The following is an 11,374-nucleotide window of genomic DNA, read 5'->3' as shown; positions in this document are numbered from 1 at the left end:
GCACCAGGGCATCTCACCGGCGGCAGAGGGGGTCCTGTGCTCCGGCGAGGAGAGGAGCGCTCGGGCAGGAGCCGAGGAAGGAGGTGGCCGAGGTGCCCGGTGGTTGGATCGAAGGAATTGGGTGGTGGCTGAAAACAGGAGGGAGGTGGTTGGCTGGATCGGGAGGGGATCCCGATGGGGATTTGGTGAGTGGGTGGCGGCGGCACGAAATGGATGGATGGGACAGGATCCCTAGTATCTAGGGTTTCCCACTATTTGTATAGGTAGGGGATAGCTTAGGGGTATCCGGTCCCTCCGTTCATCATCGGACGTCCGGGAAAATTAGGTTAGGGAGCCCAATTAAGAAAACGGAGATGTTTTGTAGATGTTAGGGGATGTTCCGGACCCAACGGTAACGAAAATCCGGTTCGGGTTCGGGACAAATTTCGGACGCGCGCGAGGGGGCGATGCACTGTGCAAAGAGGGACTCCGGTTTAAGCAAGAGGGAAAACGAAGAACGAGGTTGGTCTCGGAAGGGTCAGCGGAAGCAAGGGGGGGCGCGGCCACTACGAGGGGATGCAAGTTTTAAAACATGGCGGCAACGAAGTGCCGATGCAATGCAAAAATAAAAGAGCAAGCACCAAAAGGAACACAGGGCGATCACGAAATAAGGAAGTCTTCTGAAGCGTCGGTCTCGGGGCGTTACAGTAGCTCCAGAATTGGCTACCGGAAGAGTGGCTGTTGTCAGAGCCCGGACTGTGTCTACAGCCACCTCGGGAAAAGCAGGTGTAGGCGCCGCCGCCGTTGCTGTGGTATCAATCATGGCCACATGGGGCGTCCGCGTCGTGTCAACAGTCGGCGGTGGTGGTGGTGGAGGTGGGGCATCTGCGTCGTGTGAGTCATGGCCACACCACAGCCTAGCTAGAGCTATTTTTTTCTAATTTGTATATGGAGCGGGACGGGTTCGGGCGTCGCCCTGACATCCCTATCGTCGGGGGATGCAGGAGGAAGGACTTCGGCACATTGAATGTAATCTTCTTCGCACATTGAATGTAATTTTATTTTTAGGTGTGATTTTGTTTGTAAGGACATGTGATATTTAATATATAGCCTTCTAGACACTCTGGATCCTCGGGGCTTTCGGACCTTTGGGGTCCCCACCGCTCCATTGCGTCTGTCTCCTGGATGGACTGGGTCCCCGAGATCATGAAACCCTGCTTTTCCAACCGTTGCTTCTACATGCTCCTGGATTTTAAGAAGTTTGCTTTGCCGAGGCAGAGGCGGGCCCATGGACGACATCTAGCTATGCGCACGGCGTACCATCAGGATGCAGGAGGAATTAGACTTCAGCACATTGAATGTAATCTTCTTCGGCACATTGAATGTAATTTTATTTTTCTATGTGGTTTTGTTTGTAAGGACATATGATATTTAATATATAGCCTTGGGCCCTTTCGCAAAATAAATAAATAAAAAGCTTGGTCAATATTACATGCATAGAGCCCTAATCGCAGATGCTTGATTAACGATATTACAACGGCGAGAAAGATACACAGATTCAACATTTTGCGGTGCTGAAAGCCACCGTGGAAAACGTATGACAAGGGGAGGGGGATAGGGGCTTCGTCTCTTGTGTGTTAGCAGCAGGACTTTCCCTGCCTTCTCTCGATCGCGACGAAGGGGCTCCAGGCATGGGGACCCGCTCTACGATCTGCTTTCGCAGTACACCATGCAGCCTGCCGTATAGCATCTGCTTCACATCATCAAACGCCCTGTCCAGTTTGTCCATCTGCACATGACATTTTCAAATTCAGAACGATATTTTAACACAATTTCAGAAAAAACGACGGTCCATCGTATCAGTGCAACTTGCCTGCTCTGTGGCATTCACGTTGTACATGAAGAGTCCGTAGTATAGATCGAAACTGTCGCTCACTGTGTTCTCCGTCTGCAACGAGATGCCGGTGAAAATGCCGCAAATATGATCAGTTAACAACAGGCTCTCAAGAACCAAAAAGATACGTATCATTTTTCTTGTATTTCAGTCCGCACTGCTTACAAGCTGCAGGAGGGTCTCGTAACCCTTGGTGTTGATCGGTGTGGACTGGAGGTTTAGCTGCGCCAAAACCCTGCATCACTCGCACAACAATGAAGAGTTAACACTTCGGCTCTACCAAACATAATCGGCTGATAAGACTGTTTCAGGTAGATAACCTGTTGCTCACCTCCCAATGGTGTGCGTGATGAACTGGCTTCCCGCGGCGTGGCGGTCATGCTCTGCGCATGTCATCTCCACCATCCGACACCCCTACAAGCAACAGTCAGGAACTTAGGATTGCATGCTGGATAGCGAAGAAGAGATGAAAATCCCGACCTCCTGCTCGAAGATGCTCAAGAACAGGTCGCACTTGGCCTTCTGACCTCCTTCCTCCGCGACGCGAACCTTGTCGTAGACGAAGGGGAGCTTGCTCCAGCCGTGCTTTCCGCTCTCCGGCCCGAACATGGGGTGTGTGCAGACAATGCCGAACTCCGGCGGTAGGATCTGACAGTGTGGCAACGAACAATCATGGACTTAAACTATGGAAATGGTAAAAAAAAAAAGACGGCAGATTTTTAATCATGGCAAATCTAACGTCCAGGATGTCAAATTATGTTATCACGAGCATGGCAATTTCCAGAAAATCTGACATCATGATAAAAATCTAACATCAGATTTGTAGCGAAATCTTTAAACTAATGCAGCTGCACTGGTACTTCGTACAGTCACAAGTATGCTGGTCCCGTATTTTTGGCAGGATCCCGAAATTGCATTAACTCAACGTCACTGCTTCCCACACACAAAAAAACTCAACGTCACTGCTAAAAATGCGGCACAAAAAAATGTACTTTGATGGGTAGGTGCCGAAAATTGTGACGATTGATGTTTCGTTTAAAATTTCAACGAGAGACAGCTACTACTTTGAGAAGAAATATAATAAGTACGGCTTGGGTTGAAGATTTGTAGCTGCTGTAAGTACCTCGAGGAGGAGGTTGCGGGGGAACTGCTTGACGGAGAGCACGTCGGCGACGATGGTGTCGGGGCGGAGCTTGGCGAGGGGGGTGGCCCGGACGACGGACTCCGTGGAGAGGATGGAGCTGCAAACCAGCAGCACGTCCGGCTGCTCCTCGCACAGCGCCTCCAAGCTTCTGTTGTTGTCGTTAGCATTTCACAGCATGATCGATCGATCCCCTTGCAATTGCATCCCAATCAATCAAGCGAGGGAAGAAGATAGGTCGGTCACCTGAAGAAGCGTATCCCGTGGGCGGAGCAGTACTCGGAGTAGTCGGATCTGGAGGTGGCCAGCACGGCGTGGCCCTGCCGCTGGATGCCCCTGGCGATGAACTGCCCGAAGTTGCCGAACCCGATGATCCCCACGCGCAGCGCCGAGGGATCTTGCGCCTCCGTCGAGGATACCGACGGCGACGGCGACGGCTCCTCGTAAGCGCCGCGCCACGAGGAGGCGAGCTGCTGCTCCTGCTCTTGTTGCTCCTGCTCGGTGGAGGTGGTGGCGTCTCTCGGGGGCTTGGCGCCGGCGGCGGCCGGTCTGATCGGCCGAAGGGCAGCGAGGGCGCAGAAGTCGGGGCTGAAGCGGCCCAGCAAGCTGGGCGTCGGCGAGGCAGCGGCGGGGGAGCCGTGGCAGGCGAAGTGGCCAAGGGAAGAAGCCATGATCGACCGGCTGTTTACGAAGTGACCGTGACGTGTATCTGTTTTTTAAGGATAGGTTAACCGACGAATTATGTCTGGAGTGGAGATCGGTCGGAGTTGGGTGTGGTGGGTGAAGGGAATTCAGCGCGGAGGCCGGAGGGTGGTGGGGGTGGTGGTGGTGGTGCAGCCGTGGAGGTGATTCTCGCGCCCTCGCCAACTGTGTACGTGTCGACTCTGTTGCAGGGAGGCAGCTGGTGACTCCAAGTCCAAGGGGGAGGCAACTCAGGTCGACGGATGGATCGGGAAAGTTGCGTACTTCCGGAAAGAAAGATCGCTCGGTCAGAAGCAAATCAAGAGGGCATATGGTGTGGATTTGTTGAGGGAAAATGGCGATATCCGCGAGATCCGATGCGCGTAGCAGTCGATCACGTGGAGGCAGCCGCATAATAATCTCGATAGCCAGCAGTAAACCTCATCAATCCCCGGGCCGGGTCGGGTTTGGGCCAGGCTTGGCAAAGCCCGAAGCAAACATCCCAAGCCTGAGCTCGGCCCTGCCCGAAGCACATGAACCGGGGCATTTTTTAGTTATATTAATTTATTATAAATGTATGTATGTATATATATGGTCATTTGGGGCTTTTTGGGGCTTTCACGACGAGTTTCGGATCGAAAAGTTGAGCGCGAGCGTGTCCCAGATGCCGGGCCTCTGGGTCGGGTTGTCCATGCACAGGTCTAGCCAGCAGTAACAGCGCCAAGGAGCTGGCCCAGAGCACGTGCGTTGCGGCAGTTGATGCGGAGGTAGAGGTCTTCTGCCCACCAAATCCTTGAAACCTGCCCATCTCCGAAACACTCAAAACTGGTTTTCGCTTCATTCTACACATAAAACATCAACCACAGTTCATGCATCATGCAAACACAGGTGTCTTATTTGAAGAGTGGGAGGCGGGTCTCTCGTTAGGACCTAGCACGACCCATGGATTTCAAGATCATTAGATTTTCAGCTTATAACGCCGAAGCGGAATTGCCGTTATAACTAGGTTGCGGATTTCCTCGATGAACATGGGGTTTGGAATATGTGATGATTGAATGATTACTTTTGGTTGATGGATGTGCGTACTTCCCCACGTAATCGAGAGGACTTTTTGTTTGGTTCCGGACGTTTTATGGTTAGCCGCTCCATGAGAGGTCTCTCTTGATTGACACCGGTAAGGACTGGTTATTGAATGTCTTGGCAGGGTGCCCAGAAAATGTGTGAGACATGGTTATCATGCTTATTTGGCGTATCTGACAGCTTCACACGGATATGGTACATGGAAAGGAGATACCCCCTATTCAAGTAGCAGTCGAGTTCTAGGATAGTTACGTGAAATCACTTATACTATCAAGTTTTTATAGCACAGATGAGATGATCAAGGGAAAGATGCCACTATTCGATTATGTAACTAGACAGGAGGCCAAAATTGAAAGAGCATGGTGTCCCCGTGTTTGGTTTTGGTAATTAATGACAATCCCTATGAACTAATGGTTTCTTTGAGTTGTACTTGAAGCGTTTCTGTCAATAGGCACTGCTCGAAGACCATGTGTTGGTTTCAAGGTTAAAAGGAGATTATGTGTTGACCAAGGCTCAAGGAGTTATCCAAAGATTGGTCTTATGAGATGTTGAGTTTGTTGCAAACATGTCTTGAATAAGAACATTGTGCGAACATCCATGTCTTACCTTCAAGACATCATCAGAATGGAGAGAAAGTACAAAGAGTGAATTCAAGTTGATCAACACACAAAGCATAGAAGATGTACCAAGTGGAATCAAGTGATCTCATGGTATGGTAAGTGTTGTCCATTACGCTTTGTGTACTAACCCATGATCTATGTGAGGTTAGGTATGTCTTCATGGGCTTGCATCAAAAGAAAGATCTCATATAACCTATGGAGGATGACATCAAGTGGTAATCGTCATCAAGGTTGAGTTGAAGTTCAAGTGGAGCATCAGAAAGATATCACATGGTTGAAGCTTGCCATCCATTCTGGTGATAATGGACAAGTGAAGATGTGCCTAACATAGGCTCTCCCATAGTGGAGTATAGGGAGGAATTACCAAGACTTTCATCATGCCAACTCAGTCAAGAAAGGAGGTCAAGATCGTCATCGTCTAGGTCAAGTGGACTATGCGCAAAGCAAAGGTATAACCTTGATTGGTATTCTATCTTACCGGTCTCATGGTGTTAATTAGAGGATCGGGTTATATGATCGATAGTCGTACTATCAAGAGGCTCTCTCGAGTGAGTAGCTTGATCGTATCATTCATAGAGAGCTCAAACCTTTGGATACTTGGCATCATCTTTCTTGGTTCTTGTCTGGCTTTTCTCTATGTGAGTTCTAGAGCTTGTGGTTATCTTCATGACAAGCCCAAGTTCATCAAATACGGATTTCATATGCATCTTCTATTATGTTTTCCATATTGGAGTTTTTTGCCGATTCTTCACTTGTGTAGGTTTCACACTTCTATATCTTTGGTATATTTCCCTTGTTAATTATGAATATATCCAATCGTGATTTGACAGCTCTTGTCCTTAGCTTTCTATCAAGTTTGGGTTCGTTAAAATCAGAGTTCGTTTGCACAAGTTGTGGTAGTTTCAGTCTTACGTACCTGTTTACCTAGTCCAGTTGTACCGCTCCTTTATGGAATGAATACAACTATGAATGGCCAGGCATTTGTACCGCATACATTGGCGATTGTGTCGCTCCCTCATTGAGTGATACTACCAGACCAAGTACCGATCCAACTACCACCCGAGGGGTGATTCTCTCGGGTTTGGCAGCGGTGCTCAGGCAGTGGCCTAGCGGTTGTTCTGGTTGTTTCATAATAACCAGTACAATTGGGCAACCAAGTGGTTCTACCGCTTTGTTCGTCATGGCCACACTTGTAGACAGGGGTGGTTATGCCGGCACTTGTACCACCCCAACTACAACTCAAGGGTGATTCCTGTCAGTTTTGGGTGCGATGCTAAACGATGGTTGTGATGTTTCAATAACCGGTACAACCGTACGTCACAACGGTTATACCGCTTGGGCCGCAGCAGCCACATTTTATTGCATGGAGTGGTTGTACCTCTCATCGGAGCGGTTCTATCGCCCCATTTTTTTCTACTACATTGTAGCGGTTAGATTTGAGGGTTCCTCTTTAATGGGGCCTTCTTTCCCAATGGACACAACGGATCTGAGCAAGTTTCCCCATACTATTTTGACCTCTTGAAGCTTGCTTTATCTCTATTCCTCCCATGATTCTTGCATCTCTTTGAGGGAAAGAGAGAGAAGATATAGATCTACAATTCCACTAATCCATCTCTCCTCTAAGTGAGGGGAACCTTTTGGATTTAGATCTTGGAGTTCTTTAGTGTTCTCCTCCTTTGTTCTTCCTCTCATATTCCTCGATAGCATTAGTTGTTGTGGTGGAACTTGGAGAGAAGTGTTGGGGAACGTAGCATGCAATTTCAAAAAAAAATCCTACGCTCATGCAAGATCTATCTAGGAGATGCATAGAAACGAGAGGGGGAGAGTGTGTCCACATACCCTCGTAGGCCGAAAGCGGAAGCGTTTGACAACGCGGTTGATGTAGTCAAACTTTTCTAGCTCCGACCGATCAAGCACCGAACGTACGACACCTCCGAGTTCTGCACACATTCAGCGCGATGACGTCCCTCGCCTTGTTGATCCAGCAAGGTGTCGAGGAAGTAGATGAGTTTTGTCAGCACGACGGCGCGGTGACGGGTGATGGTGAAGTGCTTCTCGCAGGGCTTCGCCTAAGCACCGCAAAACTATGACTGGGAGTGTAAACTGTGGAGGGGGCGCCACACACGGCTAACAATTGTTGGTGTCTGTTCTAGGCGCCCCCTCCCCACGTATATATAGGTGGGAGGGGAGGGGAGCAGCCATGGGGTGCCCCAAGTAGGAGGTATCCTACTTGGGGTCCTATCCAAATTCGCCCCCCCCCTTATTTCATCGGAGAGGCAAAGGGAAGAGGCAAGGGAGGAAGGAAAGGGGGCGCGAACCCCCTCTTCCTTCTCCAATTTGGCCTCCTGCCTAAAGGGGGGGCGCCACCCCTTGTGGACTGGTGTGCTCCCCTCTTATGGCCCATAAGGCCCATTATTTCGCCCGGTACTCCGATAAATACCCGATACTACCCGAAACACTTCCGGTGTCCGAATACTATCATCCTATATATCAATATTTATCTCTCGACCATTTCGAGACTCCTCGTCATGTCCATATCTCATCCGGGACTCCGAACAACATTCGGTCACCAAATCACATAACTCATATAATACTAAATCGTTATCGAACGTTAAGCGTGCGGACCCTACGGGTTCGAGAACTATGTAGACATGACCAAGACACATCTCTGGTCAATAACCAATAGCGGAACCTGGATGCTCATATTGGCTCCTACATATTCTATGAAGATCTTTATCATTCGAACCGTTATGATAACATACGTTATTCCCTTTGTCATCGGTACGTTACTTGCCCGAGATTCGATCGTCGGTATCTTCATACCTAGTTCAATCTCGTTACCGGCAAGTCTCTTTACTCGTTCCGTAATACATCATCCCGCAACTAATTCATTAGTCACTTTGCTTGCAAGGCTTCTTATGATGTGCATTACCGAGAGGGCCCCGAGATATCTCTCCGATACTCAGAGTGACAAATCCTAATCTCGATCTATGCCAATCCAACAAACACTTCAGAGATACTTGTAGAGCATCATTATAATCACCAAGTTACGTTGTAACGTTTGTTAGCACCCAAGGTATTCCTCCAGTATTCGGGAGTTGCATAATCTCATAGTCGAAGGAATATATATTTGGCATGAAGAAAGCAATAGCAATAAAACTGAACGATCAATATGCTAAGCTAATGAATGGGTCTTGTCCATCACATCATTCTCCTAATGATGCGATCCTGTTATCAAATGACAACTCATGTCCATGGTTAGGAAACCTTAACCATCTTTGATCAACGAGCTAGTCAAGTAGAGGCTCACTAGGGACACGGTGTTTTGTCTATGTATTCACACATGTATTTGGGTTTCCGATCAATGCAATTCTAGCATGAATAATAAACATTTATCATGAATAAGGAAATATGAAATAACAAATTTATTATTGCCTCTAGGGCATATTTCCTTCAGTCTCCCACTTGCACTAGAGTCAATAATCTAGATTACATTGTAATGATTCTAACACCCATGGAGTCTTGGTGTTGATCATGTTTTGCTCGTGGAAGAGGCTTAGTCAACGGGTCTGCCACATTCAGATCCGTATGTATTTTTGCAAATCTCTATGTCTCCCTCCTTGACTTGATCACGGATGGAGTTGAAGCGTCTCTTGATGTGTTTGTTTTTGGATTCCTTTGCCAAGACAATTGCTCTAGTATTGTCACAAAAGATTTTCATTGGACCCATTGCACTAGGTATTACACCTAGATCGGATATGAACTCCTTCATCCAGACTCCTTCATTTGCTGCTTCCGAAGCAGCTATGTACTCCGCTTCACACGTAGAACCCGCCACGATGCTCTGCTTGGAACTGCACCAACTGACAGCCCCACCATTCAATATAAATATGTATCCGGTTTGTGACTTAGAGTCATCCGGATTAGTGTCAAAGCTAGCATCGACGTAACCATTTATGATGAGCTCTTTGTCACCTCCATAAACGAGAAACATATCCTTAGTCCTTTTCAGGTACTTCAGGATGTTCTTGACTGTTGTCCAGTGATCCACTCCTGGATTACTTTGGTACCTCCCTGCTAGACCTATACAAAGGCACACATCAGGTCTGGTACACTGCATAGCATACATGATAGAACCTATGGCTAAGGCATAGGGAATGACTTTCATTTTCTCTCTATCTTCTGCAGTGGTCGGGCATTGAGTCTGACTCAACTTCACACCTTGTAACACAGGCAAGAACCCTTTCTTTGACTGATCCATTTTGAACTTCTTCAAAACTTTATCAAGGTATGTGCTTTGTGAAAGTCCTATTAAGCGTCTTGATCTATCTCTATAGATCTTGATGCCCAATATATAAGCAGCTTCACCGAGGTCTTTCATCGAAAACTTTTATTCAAGTATCTTTTTATGCTATCCAGAAATACTACATCATTTCCAATAAACAATATGTCATCCATATATAATATTAGAAATGCTACAGAGCTCCCACTCACTTTCTTGTAAATACAGGCTTCGCCAAAAGTCTGTATAAAACCATATGCTTTGATCACCTCATCAAAGCATATATTCCAACTCCGAGATGCTTGCACCAGTCCATAGATGGATCGCCGGAGCTTGCACACTTTGTTAGCACCTTTAGGATCGACAAAACCTTATGGTTGCATCATATGCAACTCTTCTTTAAGAAATCCATTAAGGAATGCAGTTTTGACGTCCATTTGCCAGATTTCATAATCATAAAATGCGGCAATTGCTAACATGATTCGGACAGACTTAAGCATTGCTACGGGTGAGAAAGTCTCATCGTAATCAACTCCTTGAACTTGTCGAAAACCTTTCATGACAAGTCGAGCTTTGTAGACAGTAACATTACCATCAGCGTCAGTCTTCTTCTTGAAGATCCATTTATTCTCTATGGCTTGCCGATCATCGGGCAAGTCAACCAAAGTCCACACTTTGTTCTCATACATGGATCATATCTCAGATTCCATGGCCTCAAGCCATTTATCGGAATCTGGGCTCATCATCGCTTCTTCATAGTTCGTAGGTTCGTCATGGTCTAGTAATATGACTTCCAGAACAGGATTACCGTACCACTCTGGTGCGGATAATGCTCTGGTTGACCTACGAGGTTTGGTAGTAACTTGATCTGAAGTTTCATGATCATTATCATTAGCTTCCTCTCTGGTTGGTGTAGGCATCATGGGAACGGTTTTCTATGATGAGCTACTTTCCAATTCGAGAGAAGGTACAATTACCTCATCAAGTTCTAATACTTTCCTCCCACTCACTTCTTTTGAGAGAAACTCCTTCTCTAGAAAGTTTACATTCTTGGCAACAAATATCTTGCCTTTAGATAGAAGCTGTACCCAATTGTTTCCTTAGGGTATCCTATGAAGACGCACTTCTCCGATTTGGGTTTGAGCTTATCAGGCTGAAGCCTTTTGACATAAGTGTCGCAACCCCAAACTTTAAGAAATGACAGCTAAGGTTTCTTGCCAAACCATAGTTCATACGGTGTCGTCTCAATGGATTTAGACGGTACCCTATTTAACGTGAATGCAGTTGTCTCTAATGCATAACCCCAAAACGATAGTGGTAAATCGGTAAGAGGCATCATAGATCGCACCATATCTAATAAAGTGCGGTTACGACGTTCGGACACACCATTACGCTGTGGTGTTCTAGGCGGCGTGAGTTGTGAAACTATTCCACATTGTTTTAAATGAAGGCCAAACTCATAACTCAAATATTCGCCTCCACGATCAGATCGTAGAAACTTTATTTTCTTGTTAGGATGATTCTCCACTTCACTCTAAAATTCTTTGAACTTTTCAAATGTTTCAGACTTGTGTTTCATTAAGTAGATATACCCATATCTGCTCAAATCATCTATGAAGGTCAGAATAACGATACCCGCCGCGAGCCTCAACACTTGTCGGACCGCATACATCGGTATGTATTATTTCCAATAAGTC

The 11,374-nt window shown here is 46.9% G+C and overlaps 1 protein-coding gene across 1 annotated transcript; it reads right to left on the bottom strand.

Annotated features, from left to right (window-relative positions):
• Positions 1–1,409: 1,409 nt before the first annotated feature.
• On the bottom strand, positions 1,410–3,849 carry LOC123169064 (arogenate dehydrogenase 2, chloroplastic). Its single transcript, XM_044586911.1, has 7 exons — positions 3,261–3,849; positions 2,997–3,165; positions 2,354–2,521; positions 2,205–2,287; positions 2,039–2,108; positions 1,853–1,927; positions 1,410–1,768 (listed from the first exon to the last, which is right to left on the bottom strand). Exons 1-7 carry the CDS (start codon positions 3,683–3,685, stop codon positions 1,538–1,540), a joined length of 1,221 nt encoding a protein of 406 aa, XP_044442846.1. The 5' UTR covers positions 3,686–3,849; the 3' UTR covers positions 1,410–1,537.
• Positions 3,850–11,374: the final 7,525 nt, after the last annotated feature.

This window comes from Triticum aestivum, chromosome 7D (assembly GCF_018294505.1).
Source record: "Triticum aestivum cultivar Chinese Spring chromosome 7D, IWGSC CS RefSeq v2.1, whole genome shotgun sequence".
Classification (NCBI taxonomy): Eukaryota; Viridiplantae; Streptophyta; class Magnoliopsida; order Poales; family Poaceae; genus Triticum; species Triticum aestivum.
Note: the sequence above shows the minus strand (reverse complement) of the source record. Positions and strands in the feature narration are given on the sequence as shown.